General features: G+C 40.3%; 1 protein-coding gene across 1 annotated transcript in view; it reads left to right on the forward strand.

Moving 5' to 3' along the window:
- The window catches only part of RDH10 (retinol dehydrogenase 10), a 29,114-nt gene extending 14,383 nt beyond the window's left edge, over positions 1 to 14,731 (forward strand). The window contains exons 3-6 of the mRNA XM_053558987.1: positions 9,484 to 9,582; positions 10,889 to 11,034; positions 13,145 to 13,276; positions 13,378 to 14,731. Coding sequence (XP_053414962.1) covers positions 9,484 to 9,582; positions 10,889 to 11,034; positions 13,145 to 13,276; positions 13,378 to 13,501 — 501 coding nt within the window. The 3' untranslated portion in view covers positions 13,502 to 14,731. The remainder of the gene's footprint in view (positions 1 to 9,483; positions 9,583 to 10,888; positions 11,035 to 13,144; positions 13,277 to 13,377) is intronic.
- The last annotated feature ends 1,832 nt before the right edge of the window (positions 14,732 to 16,563 follow it).

Consider the following 16,563-nt stretch of genomic DNA (forward strand, 5'->3'; position numbering starts at 1 on the left):
TCAAGCAGTCCTCCTGCTTTAGCCTACCAAGTAGCTGGAACGACAGGCACCCACCACAACTGCCTGGCTAACATTTTTTCTACTTTTAGTAGAGACGAGGTCTCACTCTTGCTCAGGCTAGTCTCACACTCCTGAGCTCAAGGGTTCCCTCTGCCTCAGCCTCAGCCTCCCAGGGTGCTAGAATTACAGGCAGGGTCACTGTACCCAGCAAAAGTTTTATTTTCTTAGTTCTCACAAGTAATAACCTTTGGAGTGGTTTAGCCAGAGTTGTGATTGATAAATCACTAGTGCTATCTTCTATTATATGTTAATATTGTTCTTTCATGTGGTAACTAGAATACACCAAAGTTCTATAAATTTTTGGTACCAGAATGGATATCAGATGTTGGATCAACATTATTTTCCTGGCCAGGAGTTTGAGACCAGCCTGGGTGACATAGCCAGACCCCATATCTGCAAAAATTTTAAAATGTACCCATAGTCCTAATTACTCAGGAGGCTGAAGTGGGAAGATCACTTGAGCCCAAGATTTTAAGGCTGCAGTGAGCTATGAGCATCCCACTATACTCCAGCCTGGGTGACAGTGAGACCCCCATCTCTAATTAAAAAAAAAATATATATATATATATTTTCCTTCAAAGATAGTTCTTAATTTGGTAGTGAAGTGGTACTTTGAGGTATAGACATTAAAAATGATGAAATTTTGAGCTCATATTTGTGATTTTTCTTTTTTTTTTTTTTTTTTGCAGTCCCAAACAGATTTTAAACCCAGGACAATGTCATTACAACATGAGAACTAGCGCTTAGGAGAAAGTCATCACTAGAGCATGTGAAACTTGCTTTCTAATGAACATGTTCCTTCTACACAGTGGGTCTCAGGAGGGCCATTTTGCCCCCAGGGTATATTCGCAACACCTGGACACATTTTTCTTGTCAGACTGATGGAGCTTGCAAAGCACAGGTTGATCCCCCCAGCATGAAATCACCCAGCCCCAACTGCAGTGGTGTTGAGATCGAAAGACTCTGTTCTGGAATACTGGTTCTTAAACTTGGCTGTGATTGGAATCACAGGGGAACGTTGCATCTTGTTGCCTGCTTCTCTCCCTCGAAGGCTGTGGTATAATTGGTTTGGGATGTGTCTGGGACAACAGGAAGAAAAGCTCCACAGCTGATTCTAATGTCTAGCAAAGTTTGAGAACCAATGATTATTAGAAAAGTTGGTTTCCACAATGCTTAAAGTTCTGTAAGAGGTTCCTAATAATTTATTTTTGTTTTTTAGCAACATCTAACTCTGCATGGTACTTCATAGACATTTCAAGTATGTTGAGTGAATTCTAAGTGGTTATAGTGCATGCCTGAAGAAATAAGTTCTCAGGCATGACCTCTTGATCGTGTTTGCCTTTGATTTAGGTAAAGATTTTAATTTTCTTTTTAAATTCCATAGTAAGCAAACTGGAAAGCAGGGAGGGATTTGAGCTGTTTACTCTTAGGACTTACAAGGGTTGATGATCACGGGACAGTGAGAGCTGGGCTATTGAGCAGGGCACAGGGGTCCTGCCGCATCAGATGGCCAGAGCAGTGGCTACACGCACCTGCATGTGGTTACTGGTCACTAGAGCAGAACGGAAGCCTCTGCCCTTTGGAAGATCTGTCTTTATTACAATTTCTGAGGTGCAATTTGATTTTGGGGCAAAGCAAAGGGATTCAAGACAGGTTGTTGTTTGGCAGACTATTTGCAGCAATTTCGTGGGTTATTTTCATTATTCCATAAAGAGTTATTAAACAGGGGGAGGGGCCTGAGCCTGAGGGAAGCCGTGGAACATTCCTTTGATCATTCAGGGCCCAGTCACAGGAAAGATCAGGGAAAACAGCACTTTAGAAATAACATTCTTCATTTAGCACATTGAGTTTCCACGGACCCAAGTAAAACAGAAAAGCGATGACTGTTTCACACAGATAATTTGTAATTTTTTTTAAAGAAATTCCTTTTATTTATTTATTTTTTATTTTATTTTTTATTTTATTTTTTTGGCTGGGGCTGGGTTTGAACCTGCCACCTCCGGCATATGGGACTAGCGCCCTACTCCTTGAGCCACAGGCGCTGCCAAATAATTTATAATTTTTTTAATAGATAGGAAGCATGAATTCAAGTTATATTATGTTAAAAGGCACGGACATGACTACAGGCAAGTATTTAATAAGTAGATATTTTTCCTGATCACCAGACTCTGACAACTCCACTAATGGAGTTACTGTCTTATTGAGTCATTCACAAGAGTCTTAGGAAGTGTTCAAACTTGTATTTGGAATGTGTGGTAGGATTTGAAGAAGAGTTATTGAATATAAATTGTAACATATTTGCTCTAAAAAAAAAAAAAAAATCCTTGGCTCTTTCCTCTTTTTGTCTCACAAATGAGTTCAATCAAGATTCAGAGAGGTCAAGTAACAAACGAAAGGAAGGTAAGTAATTGGCATTCAGGACTGTGGGTTTCTGGATTCCAAAGCCCAGTGTACTTTCCAGGCGAACTAAGTTTTAAGTCACCTTGTTTCTGGTATTTCTGCATAGCAAGCCCTAAAATGCAAGGGAATGTTGACATCTGAGTTGCTGCTGCCTTGTGATAGATTCAGCCCAATCCTTTAACAGTGGGAAGACAAGTTAATGAAGCATTTATTTTTGCTGAATAACTAATGGTGTCATCAGCTAGGTGTTCATTTGAAAAGCCTAGCTCTTTTATTAGCTTCTCGGTTTGCAGGGCAACTGTAGGAGTATTCTTGTGCATGTGTGTTAAGTATTAACTGCTGATGCTGCTCAAATGTTAAACCCTGTAACCTCACAATAATAAATGTTTTTATGAGGATGGGGCATATTTAACATTGGCACAAATTTGACCATCACATTTCTCTAGTTTCTCATCTACTTCTAAGAGGATGTTTTGTCTCAGTCTGATAGAAATTAAGATTAACGTTTTGTTAAGTCTACAAGAGTGATTCCAGGCTTAAGTATCTTGGGGACTCTTGCACGATTGGTCAGGAGACCTTTCTGTCTCTGCAAACATACCCAAATAGGAAAAGTTTTAAAAGGCTATTACGTAACTACACCAGTGCTGGAATTTCTCCTGTCAGTTGCAACTACATTATTTAAAGTCACTATATTGCTAGTAAATACAGATTTAGACTTTACTTCCTAATTAAAGGCAAATTTGTAATAAAGGTAGCTTTTTTAAAGAATACTTTTTGTGGTTAAAATTTCTAAAGTTTAGTCAGTGTATTTATTAAGTACATACTTTTAAATCTGCAAAAATAACAGTATTTATTTAGCCAGTGTTGCTTACCCAGGTTAGCTAGTCACCATTTTAATCTTAGAACACAAAGATTTATTGTATTAACCTTGTCAACATAGTTCACTGTATTTTCAGCACCTTGAAAAGTTTATACTGTTGAATCATAGTTTTCCAGGAGCAGTGACAGAGTTCTCCCAGAAGAGTGCCACAAGATGTCATTTTAGCCTTGTAAATAAGCAGGAGAATCTTCCTTTGTGATTCTGATAAGGATAAGCCTCTCTGGCAGCAGCACAGGCAGAAGGGCAGAACTGTTTAACCATGTGAAACATTTCCACATTTCTAGGCCCGTATGCTTTGTTCAATGGAGTCTTGATTGTGTGTGTGTTTTGTTTTGTTTTGTTTTTTCAAATTGTATGTAATGTTCTTATTTGGAGAACATGAAAGCTTTAAATGTTAGAAAGACATACTGTACAGGTGCTGGTGGTGTAATCTTTTCCCCAGCATAATGTAATTCACTGTCCTCTTTGAAAATGAGTATCTGCCCTGTTTCTTGGATGTTCAAAATAAGAGCTAAATGCTTCAAAACAATTCTTTTAAGGATGGCTTTTCTTGACTTGATCACAGAATAGTCATGTAAATACACAAAGATACAGTACGAGGCCTTCTCCTACTTTGAGAAATTAACTTTGCTTTTCCTTTAGTGTCCGTGAACCTGGAGTTGCTTACAAATATGGAAAACACATTCTCCTTTACCTGCCCCTTTAAAATGTCATCAATCTAGAAATTTCAAAAGTCAGGCTCGGCCGGATACCACATTTCTTCACATTCCCTTTTGTTTAACTTTAGGCTAATTTGTCCTGACACTGCAGCTGCAGGCTCTGCACCGCACAGTCTGTCATTAAGAGCACCACGGATGATCCGGAGGGTCAGAACTGTTGGAAGTTAATTTGGCGTAAACCTAACTTTCAAAGATCTCTTGAGCTATGACATTTCGTGTCTATGTGCAGTCACCTACACATCTGTTTTAAGAAGTTCTTGCTTATATTATAAATGTGACCTTTATAGTTATCTTTCAAAGTGCCCAGTGCTTTGAAGAGGAATCCTGAGGAGATGGAGATATCAGATTTGTTAAGCACGTTTCATAGGAACGTCAGCATCCATCAAATGTCTGTCCTTTCTTTTCTCTTTAATCACATAGTCATCCTGTCAGCTGATAGAAAATTGTGGTATTAGAAACTTATGATAAAATTAATCATGGTAATCAAAGTTCTAGATCCACACTTAATGGTTATTAAGAGTTTTCTCTTTTACAGACAAGAAAATCCCAAAGCTCCTTCCAACTTTCAATTCTATAAACCCTCCTGGTTCAAATATTAGTTGCTGAGACCCCCTAGACCAGCAGTTCTCAACCTGTGGGTCGTGACCCACAGGAACTGTATTAAAGGGCTGTGCCATTAGGAAGGTTGAGAACCACTACCCTAGACTAAGGTCAACCATATTTTCCTGATGGGGAACTAGACACTCTCTGTTTTTTAGACACTGGAATAAGAGGACCTAGCAATAGAGTGCTGTTCTCTGACTTTGGTTTAGCATCTAGCAAACCTTGCCAACCACCTTGGGCATCAGCTACTCTAGAGGCTGATCAGATACACTGCCGTTAGAGATCTCTTTACTAGTTGGTAACTCCTAATCTAGAAAATCCATCTTTTTCATTGATCTAATACAGGAGCCCTGTTGGTCAGGGAATTATCAGAGCTACCTCCTTCAGATCTACCTGTGAATTTACATCTAAGCCGTTCTAGGTGTGTTTCAGATTTGCCCTTTATGTTCTTCTAATGACTCTTTGAGACAAAGTTAAAGATTATGAACCTTAGCTTGAACTGACTGGTGTCATGGCAACTAGCACTTCACCTTTTGCTGGTCCCCACCTCATACATGCTACAATATTTGTGCACATTAATAATTCATTGCAAAGTGCCAGATTTCTTTGTGCTGTCAGGCTGTGTCAAGGATGGAATATGCTGTGCTATCTCAGATGTCATTTACCAGACTGTTAAGGGCAAGAGTAATTAGAAAGGAAAACTCGTTGGGTTACTTGGGAAAATTCCTGAAATGCAATGCTTTCTAGTCACCCTTACTAGCATTTTTCTTGCAAAGTAAGGAATAGAATTAGTATTGACCAAAGTTTATTTAATAATGTGCCCCAGAAAAAAGGCAGGCGTTTGGTTGTGGAAATCACACACAAGCAGTAATTACTCACCTCTGTTCAGGCAGCAAAGGAAATGATGAACAGCCTTGGTGCTCAGGAGCCTGAACACAGGCGTAAGAAGCTGAGGGTCCTGATGTGGGTGTTCTCGCCCCGGGCTTGCCTCTGCCCAGCACAGAGTAGGGACTGAGTGAGGGCTGATGCAAGCTTTGAAAAACAAATACTCTGGGTTCTGAGGCTGATTATTTGGCCTTGGATAGCTTACTTCACCTCAGGTTTCCTCAGAAGCATGTGTGCTGTTAGTAGTTGTTGTAATTACAGTACTACCTATGACTGGTGAACCTTTCTAAATAAAGAATATAGGTCTTTGCCTTGACATGTAGAAAAAGCAAATATATCATAGACTTCATTTATATAGAAGGCCAAATTTGTCCCTAATTAGGCAAAAAAGTCACACTTTTGAAGTTTTAAGCTGAACATTGACCCTCTACTGCTTTAAAAAACAAAAATCTCCCCTCAAAAGAAAAATTCATATTTTAGCTAAAAAGTATTATACTTTACTCACTAATTAAAATTGAAACACATTTTTCAGAATAGTATGTTTATAACACACAATTAGAAAAGACTTCAGTCATGTAGCCATATTTGGATTCTTTGGTTTTTCTTTTTTCTTTCCTTTTTTTAAATTTTCTTTTTTCCTTTAAATATAAAATCAGGCTTGGTGCCTGTAGCTCAAGCGAAAGCGGCTAAGGTGCCAGCCACATACACCAGAGCTGGCAGGTTTGAATCCAGCCCAGGCCTGCCAAACAACAATGACAACTACAACCAAAAAATAGCCAGGCATTGTGGTAGGTGCCTGTAGTCCCAACTACTTGGGAGGCTGAGGCAAGAGAATTGCTCAAGCCCAAGAGTTGGAGGTTGCTGTGAGCTGCGACACCACAGCACTCTACCCAGGACAACAGCTTGAGGCTCTGTCTCAAAAAAAAAAAAAAACTTTTTTAATTAAATAAATAAATAAATATAAAATCACTCATTTAATTCCACTCCAAACAAATTTGGAGTTGTTGGAGAGGTCCCATCTGGGACCCAATGACAGGTCCAAATGACATCTTTTAGAATATAAAGCCACAGTACCCTGTGTATCAGAAGGGCAGACTAGAACTATTTTGCAATTGATGTACTAATTTAACCCAATTAACCCTGGTGCATATAAATTCCACATAGACACAAGAATGAGAATAGCTCCTTTTCTCATCATGGTCTGGCCTAATCATAACACAGTACCTGCATGTAAGAGATGTTCAAGGATTATTTGCTGAATGGCTAAATTAATACCAAGACTAGGAGAGGGGACATTAATCAGTTTCAGAACGTCACAACAAATTACCCTTAAATACCCTTCTTCACCTACCTTTATGTGGTGCTGAGGCTCTGGATTGGTCATTTAACACCTGCAGGCATGACCATGGCACATGAATCCCAAGAAGTCATTAGCACCAACCCTGTCTGGGGTCTGAGTTTCCAGGCAGAGCCAGTCACCGGCTAGAGTTAAGAGTGGACCCTGGCTGCATAAGCAGACGTGGCCAGTAAGCCCAGCCTGTCACGCACCCAAGTAGCAGATCTCTACTGCTGTATCATGTTGCATGTAAATTCTTAGAACTTAATATGACCAAGTCCTTACATTTAGCTATATTAAGAAATTTTGAAACAGATAAATAGAACTCTTCTAAATTTATCCCTGTCTTCTAAGACTAGACAAACCTTTAATACCTAGAAATGATCTCTGGTTAATATATAAGCTCCTTTGTGATGTTGCCTTAATTCAGTTCTGTGATATAATGGTCATAAAGAAATTGTATATTGCCGAAAGTTGAGCCCATAATGACCTGAAGTACCAGTTCTTGACTATTTCGGACATTGGGCAGACCAAAATAATAATGACTGTCATAATTACCCTAACTATTCCTGTTGATTACTGCAAAGAAATACAATCAGATCAAAACATGTTTTTCTTACCTCAGCAGTGTACCAGGGCAGTGCAGTCGTGAGAAGTGTGTTCCCTTGCTTACCTCAGCATTGCCTGTCGCTGTGTCATGATTCTCCCTGAATATTTGGAAGACAGATCTGGGTCTTCCAGCTTAGTCTGGGACCCCCACAGAAATGGGTGTGAGACGACCAAAATCAGAACACTATCATTTATTAAGGTGAATAGTATCAACAATATGTCTTAGAGAAATATAGACCAAGTCAGGCTGGTATAGAATAATATTAGATAAAGGCCTGACACCCTAATTGCCTTCAATAAAGAATTATTGGGAAACTAAAATGACAAATTAATATAAAACACTTTGAAAAGCATAAAAGACTATAGAAATACATGGTTAATGTTACACTTTGGCCTATATAGGAAGGGCTTGGGGTAGTTGTTAGGAAGTGTTCATGGATAAAAATGCATGACACAGGTACTCACAAGGAGACTCAGAGATACCGGACACGAGTTACTGCACGATGACCCTGGAGACAGGCGGGGAGGACTTTGTGATATTTCACAAAGATCACATCATGAACTGGAGCAGGGAAAACCTGCCGAGTTAATATAATCACTGGTTTTGACTTTGTACATGTAAAAGTTATCATAACCACTTAGATATTCATGCAGAAATTCAGTAATACCTCAGCCAGGAAATCCTGTGAGAAGGGAATGGACCTCTTCCTTAAGTCTGCTATTGAGTGTTGTGTTTTGTTTTTTTTCTAATTTCATAAATCACAGGAAGCTGTGCTGGCAGTAGGATATAACTTAACAGTAGACAGATTGCTCTTTGCTGCTTTTTAAAGAAGCGGGTTATAAAACTGTTGGGAGCCTCGGAGAGTAGTTAATAGATCATCTTAAGCAATTTGAGATAATTTTTTTTTATATACAGGCTTACATTTTGTAGGAAAGAGAGCTAGAGGAAAAAGTTTAGTGAGACATGAGTACAGCCTGTGGGTCCACCACTCTGGAACATGTGTCACACATGTGCCCTGAGTGGCTGGCCAGCTGCCTCCCTGGGAGAGCCGCTACAGGGAGCCCCACAGTGGGGTATGATCATTCAGGAAGCTGGAGGTGCTTGTCAGTGCACATTTAGCATTAGGACACAATCTTCATTAAAATGATTCTGTGCTTTTACCCTGTTTTTTACATCCTAAAATACTTTGCCTCTTGATAGTACACTTTGTTAAGAAACATTTGGATGCTGGAGCATTCTGCTGGGATATTCTTTCATGAGGCTGTTACTATATAGACAAAGTTAGTATTGGTAAACACCAATACAAGGCACCTTTTCATAGGTAGGCTGGAGACCCCTCCCTGACTAACAAATAGCTGTGCTGGACTGTTATGAGCATTGAAAAACTCTGGCATCAGCCGAGCACAGTGGCTCATGCCCGTAATCCTAGCACTCTGGGAGGCCAAGACGGGTGGATTGCTTGAGCTTACGAGTTCAAGACAAGCCTGAGCAAAAGCAACACCCCATCTCTACTAAAAATAGAAAAACTGAGGCAAAAATGATCACTTGAACCCAAGAGTTGGAGGTTGCTGTGAGCTATGATGCCAGCACTCTACTCAGAGCGACAGTTTGAGACCTTGTCTGAAGAAAAAAGAAAGAAAAACTCTGGCACAGAACTAGTTTGGGTCAGCACATAACTAGTTTGGGTTTGTCAGTTGAATAAGAGCCTTTTCCTAATGGCTTTCTTTTCATCTCTAGACATTGTCCCCAGAAGCTCTTGTGTCACAGTCTTTCTGGTCATGGCTATTACAATAGGCCTGCGTGCCAGTGATACCATGCCAAGCTAACTAGGCACTTAAAGGATCTGCTCTTGTTGATAAGTGTAAAATATTTTTAAATGCATTGGAAAATGTAATAACATTGTATGGATAAAAATTTGTTCTGTGATCTTGCATTGGGTTTTAGATGAAACTCATGATATCGGTTCTAAAGGTTGAATCTTTTCTTTCAGACCACTAAGGCTTTTCTCCCAACGATGCTGGAGATTAATCATGGTCATATTGTGACAGTTGCAAGCTCCTTGGGATTGTTCAGTACTGCTGGAGTCGAGGTTTGTCAGATATAAAACATTTCCTTGATTCAGTCGTGTTACACCCAAACCTTAAGGAGAGTACCTGCTGCCTGTGTATCTGTGAAAGCTGTGAAAACCCTCTGCCTGTAGGTTCTGTGTGAGATGTTCCACAGTAGCCCAGGGCCGATGTTGAAGTGGAGCTCTCCCTCTTCTGCTACAAATCACTTCACTGACAAAGCAGCAGCAGCAGCAAGAGAAGTAGGTGGCCCGTCCTCAGCGTGCCCATAGTCATCAGCAGCTTTGCTTGGTGATGATGGGAGGCACAGGGTCAAGAATAGAACCATGGAGAGCTGTGGAGGGGCTTAGGGACAGATAAGTGAGGCCAAAGGTTCACTTTATTTGGTCAGTTTTTTTGTTTGTTTGTTTTTGGCCAGGGCTGGGTTTGAACCCGCCACCTCTGGCATATGGGACCAGTGCCCTACTCCTTGAGCCACAGACGCTGCCCTATTTGGTCAATTTGCCAAAACTGAGCTGTTTTGGGTTAGCTCATCATATGTTGTGGTTATGGCCAATGCCAGGTGTCCTCTGTTATAAGTTTACAGAACTGGATTTCTTCAAACCCTTCTTTCACCATGTTCAAATTAGAAAGCTTGTGTATGTATATCATTCTGTGCTGTTTGTCCTGTCAAATCGAAAACATCACTCCACGCAAATATGCAAAAGGACACAGACTAGACAGCTTTGGTATTCAAGGGATTTATATTTCCCTTCCTAAACTTAAAGTTGAGTTAGGGACAAGAACTTTCTCTCTCTATTGTGTGTCCTGAGGAGTAAATTCTAGTTTAAGTTTACAAGGTATAGTTGCCATTTTCATTTTGACTTCCTCTTAAAAAGAAAGATCGTAACAATTTACAAACCTTGTAAATTAGACTTGACTTGGTTCTTCATGCCTTGATTTAAACAAACTGGTTTTTCTGTCTCCCTTTACTGAACAAGAGGCTGTTTGTAAATTTTCCAGACACTTCAAAGTGAAGCTCTCTCCATTTTTAACTTTAGCTTGTTAGCTTTCATGGGGTCCTTTGTGGTAACTTCTCCAGAGTAATCTGATATTTAGTTGATGTGGCAAAAAGTGTTCATCTGTTTCTGCTGTTGCTTTGAAAATATTTTTTCTGCACTGAACCACATCAGATACCTGTCCTTTAAAATGTTTCCTTTTCTTTACTTAGTCACCTATAACCTTTTATATCAAACATCTAACCAAAGCGATATGACCAAGGAAGCTTCTATCTGGTCAGGGATTTGAGAAATACTTAATATTTTTGTTCTCTCCCGTCCCTCCCCCCAGGATTACTGTGCCAGTAAATTTGGAGTTGTGGGTTTTCATGAATCCCTGAGCCACGAGCTAAAGGCTGCTGAAAAGGATGGAATTAAAACAACCTTGGTTTGCCCTTACCTTGTAGATACTGGCATGTTCAGAGGCTGCCGAATCAGGTCAGTGAGAACCTATCTTACTACCGATAAAAAGAGTGATATTGGGAGAACACATGGAATTGGATCCTCACACATAGCCAGCCTTGCATTTTAACTGTCATTTGACAATCTGTGTTTTTCGCTGGCCAGGGGTTTGTAAGGTTTGTACAAATGGTATATGAGATTGGCAAGTGAGGGACCAGTGTCACACTAATACTAATTTGCAGAAATCAATCCAGAAGGATCAGATACAAAATAGCTTCTGTACAAGGAGAAAAATGTAGTTGCCCATTATTTTCTTAGAAGCTGCAACTTTAGGAGTTATTTTATTTCTTTAGTATTAGTGTTGGTAAATAAAGGCTCCAGAAGAAAGTTCCTTCATGTGACTAACTTTGGTTGAATGTGAAGCAATGTCACTGTTGCAGAAGAGTGATATGCCTCTCTTCTAAAAAGACAGTTGACTATTACTCTTCAGATTTGGAAACTTCCCTTTTGCAACAAGTGTATGTAGCTGGATTCACTCTGATAGGGTGAGAAGAAGCATTTAGATTTACTAAAAATTAAAATGGCCACACACATGGAAAGAAGGCAAATGGGAATATAAGTGTCAAGTTATATCTGACTTGAGCTTGGGCAAAATAAACAAAACCATGAATCATTAGGAGGCTGCTTGTGAAGACATGCTTACTCTGAGATGTTTGCTTGGGTGAATTTAAAAAGTAAAGGAAGATAACCAAACCAGTTCCCTGTTAGTCGGCCATTCTTTTTTTTTTTTTTTTGTAGAGACAGAGTTTCACTTTATGGTCCTCGGTAGAGTGCCGTGACGTCACACAGCTCATAGCAACCTCCAACTCCTGGGCTTAGGCGATTCTCCTGCCTCAGCTTCCTGAGTAGCTGGGACTACAGGCGCGCGCCACAACGCCCAGCTGTTTTTTTTGTTGTTGTTGCAGTTTGGCCGGGGCTGGATTTGAACCCGCCACCCTCAACATATGGGGCCAGCGCCCTGCTCACTGAGCCACAGGCGCTGCCCTAGTCGGCCATTCTTCACACATGCTGAATTGAACAGGCAGCAGGGAAGTAGGTGGAGGGCGACTGAGTCATTTCCATCTGGGCTAAGTCCCAGTCCGAACTGGGAGATGGACTCTAGCTCTGTCTCTCAATGTGTGTATGTGTGCTTGGTTTGCTTTGGTTTGTTTTTTCCCTCTTATATATTGAGGAACCATTTGCGGGGGGGGAGGGGGGCCTGTTTTCTATTTAGCATAGTGGGAGGTAAAACTGTCCAAAACTGTGGTAGGACAATGAAGATGATGTTATCATTTCAACATTGAACTAAGTAAGCCGTGCATGGTGGCTCATGCCTGTAATCCTAGCACTCTGGGAGGCCAAGGCAGGTGGATTGCCCGAGCTCAGAAGTTTGAGACCAGCAAGAGCAAGAACAAGACCCCATCTCTAAAACTAGCTGAGCAATATAGTGGGTGCCTAGTCCCAGCTACTCAGGAGATTGAGGCAGGAGGATCACTTGAGCCCAAGAGTTTGAGGTTGCTGTGAGCTGTGATGCCACTGCACTCTACTGATGGCTACAAAGTGAGACTCGGTCTCAAAAAAACAAAAACATGTAACTTAATGAATTAAGCTGAGAATAGATATCTGTATGCCCTCATTCCAGAGGTCTGTAAGAGAATGTACCTTAGCTTTTCCTATTCAGCCATCCTAGAAAACGTATAGCTGACTTCCCTTTCAGTCAGAAAGGTTATGCTCATTTTAACTACACCTAATCCTAAAAGCTTGGTATCGTTTTAGGTTACCTATGCCAACCCTCTCTTTTTTTCTATTGAGAAAAATTAGAAAAATAATTTAAGATACATTTTAAGGCATCTTAAAAACTTTCTCATATTACAGAAAAGCAGACAGTTTTTGCTTTTGCTTTTTCCTAACTTATCTTCCCGACTATGCCAATAAAATGCATTCATAGTAGGAAAATTTGGAAAATACAGAAAAGCACCATGAAGAAAACAGAATGTACCCAAAGTCCCATCACACAGATAACATCACTGTTAATGTTTTGATATGTATTTCCAAAGTTCCCTGTTGTGTGAATTCTTAATTTCATTTTTGAATGTATAACTTTCAGGAAAGAAATCGAGCCTTTCCTGCCACCCTTGAAGCCTGATTACTGTGTGAAGCAGGCCATGAAGGCCATCCTCACCGACCAGCCCATGATCTGCACCCCCCGCCTCATGTACATCGTGACCTTCATGAAGAGGTAACTTGGAGGGGGTCCCTTACGGGCTAAGTCTTTCTGTGCCCACCAGTGTCTCAACACGAGTCCCCGAGTTTTCTAACGACTGTGATTCTCTTTTCCAGCATCCTCCCTTTTGAAGCAGTCGTGTGCATGTACCGATTCCTAGGAGCAGACAAGTGTATGTACCCCTTTATTGCTCAAAGAAAACAGGCCACAAACAATAATGAAGCAAAAAATGGAATCTAAAAATCTTTTTCTATGGAAAATTGTTTCTATCAGAAGACGATCAAGATGTTTTCAGTCCGATGCACATCAGCATTACTGACATTCTATGGATTCTAACCCCTTGTTGACTTTCTTTTTCCAATCAACTTTATAAAAAAAAATAAAGTGTAAATTAACTGACTTAGAGTACTTGGAAAATTGATCAGTAAAAGTGAGCTCGGGTTGTTGCCAACCGGAGTCCTTTTAGACAGAAGCCTAAGACCAGTCAGATCTTTAGATAAATACTACGTGACATCTTCAGGCTACCGTTATTTTTTTAATGAGCAGAGAGTCTAGAAATGATAACTATGATGTATTTCATGTATGTGATTTTTTTCAGAATTCCCATAGAGTTTATTCATTCTTGTCGTTACACTAGCCCGTTGACATCCTTGCATCTTCAAGGACTATAGTGCTATATTTTCTAATGTTTTCTAAGTTTTAGTTTTGTGAAGCCTATGTGGTTTTTTCCATGGTGTTGTATGTTCAGCTCTTTTAAAAAGGAATTTTGAAACCTCTGCCAATTTGAAGTAAATGATGTCTGAGTATTAAACTAAACATGATCAGGTCTCTTTATTAAAGTCAGAATGACTAAAGTACTAGTCGAATTTTTTTTATCTCTGAAATACTTCATTAAGTATATGGAGACCTAGTTATCCAAAAAGACCATACATTCTCTACCTATGAATTTTGCTGCATACAGAAAGTGCCCTTTCCTCAGGAGGTTGCTATGTTTCATTTCCCTGGATGGACTCTTATCTAGATACATAGCGGCTCTGCAAAGAAATAGCCTCTAAAAATGGGAACTTCTCCATTAAAAAGTCCCCATTTTTGTGCCAACTATGATTAGTGAGGGGGAAAATCTTATTCTATGGAGTATGTATGGAAGGGTGTAAAGATTCTTTTGAAAAGTTTATTCACATTGTAGAACAGCAAATGACATTTTTACAGTATTTTTTTGTAAAGCAAACTATTTTGTGCCTTGAATTTGGTATATGTGTATTAGTGAAACATTGTAAAAGTGAACTTCTACCTCTGTATCTAAATGTATACCATCCACTTGTAAATTACTATAAACTATTATGTGATTGCTTTTTTTTTTTAGACAGTCTTGTTTAAATAGTGACCAATGTTTAAGGCTGTTAAAATAAGCCAACTTTTACTAATTGGGAAGTTTTATAAAGGACTGATTAAATTTTGAAAATTAACTTACATGCAACTGACTGTGTGATTATTAGTTATCAGCAGTGTTGTAAGGGAAATCATTGTGTTCTTTTTCTATGTCATACCCCACCTTAAAAAAAATCGTCTGAATGAAATAGTGTTTGGGAACAGACATTGACAATCCAGGGTGCCATTCACTCAAATAGCCAATGTTACCATCTACTCAGGTCAGATGCTTTATTAAGGGCTTATTTACACTAAAAGTGGGAAAACAGAAAGAATCCTAGTAGGTGTATGTTCTTTTGACTGTGCTGCAGATGAAATCTGCTCTGTATCCACTTAAGGGAAAGATCCTGGCTGGCTGCTGGTGTTCCCAACACAACACAAGTCTATCTGATTAAGGAGGAGCTTCATTGAATGTTTGGATTTCCTTTTATGAAAGATAATCAAATCTCAAGGCCACTATGACAATGGAGGCAACTGGGCTGCCTCTTAATTTTCAATTATGGATCTAAATAAGTACTTTGAAGTGATCTTGTAACAATGCGGGTTGGAGACGGATATCTTCAGAAGTTAGCTAGGTTTGCTTCCCTAGAGCACCCTAAACCATCCTAGAGAAATCTGCTCCAATTTAACAACCCACTCATCAACCTTAAACCTACCTAAGGCAAGTCTTCTATACATTTAAATTTATTCCTGTGTGTTGTACTTAAACCTATTTCTGTTTTTGTTTGTTATTGCCCTTATAAGATTGTCCACCCCCCACATTCAATAAACCTAATTCATTAAACGTTTTTGTGGAAGTCTTTCGTTGCCATGTCCCAGCCCAGCTTAGTTACTTGTGTGGCTCGCCCTTGAATGTTGCCCACATTCCCCTTCTCCAATTGCTGATCCGAAGCCTGTTAGGAGCTGGACAGCGGAGCTCCACCTCCCAGTACCACCCCCGCCCTTGTCCAGGGAAAGATTGTCTTCCATGAAACTTAGGATCCAGGCTGCACAGCAGAAAGTGAGCAGAGGGCTATGGAGTGAAGCGGCTTCATCTGCATTTACAGCCAAAGCCACTCCCCATTGTTGCACTGGCATTGCCACCTGAGCCACCACGCCCACACCCCACACCCCCGCCCACTACTCTGGAAAAATTGTCTCCCATAAAGCCAGTTCCTGGTACCAAAAATGTTGGGAACTGCTGCTCTTTCCCATTTTCACCTGTGGAATTTGGAAAGAGATACAGTTAATACAAGTTTAGAAATATGGGATTCCTGGCTTGGCGCCTGTGGCTCAAGCGGCTAAGGCACCAGCCACATACACCTAAGCTGGCGAGTTTGAATCCAGCCCAGGCCCGTCAAACAACGATGGCTCCAACCAAAAAAACAGCCAGTCGTTGTGGCGGGCCCTTGTAATTCCAGCTACTTGGGAGGCAGAGGCAGAGGCAGGAGAATCACTTAAGCCCAGGAGTTTGAGGTTGCTGTGAGCTGTGACACCACGGTACTCCACCCAGGACGACAGCTTGAGGCTGTGTCTCAAAAAAAAAAAAAAAGAAAAGAAATACGGGATTCCAACATGTCATATTTTTTCATCCCAGGACCATTTCATAGTTAATGCCACATTGCTGATCATATGTGTGTGGTTATGTTTTTTTCTAGACATGAAGTCTCTTCAAGTCTGTATACTTGTGTTAATAACTTACATAGTTGCCAAGGTTACTTTTCTAGAGACTGGTTGTTTATCTACCTGTACCCCCTCCCCACCTAACATTAACGCTGACTGAACATGTTCTGTATTCCACCATCTGGCCCGTACATGCCAATGTTCAGTGCTGCTGGGCTCAGGCTGTCCCCCTAGGGCCCCACTTCTGCCCCCGGCAGGGACTGGCCTGTCCC

The sequence above is a fragment of the Nycticebus coucang genome, chromosome 13 (genome assembly GCF_027406575.1).
Source record: "Nycticebus coucang isolate mNycCou1 chromosome 13, mNycCou1.pri, whole genome shotgun sequence".
NCBI classification, from domain to species: Eukaryota; Metazoa; Chordata; class Mammalia; order Primates; family Lorisidae; genus Nycticebus; species Nycticebus coucang.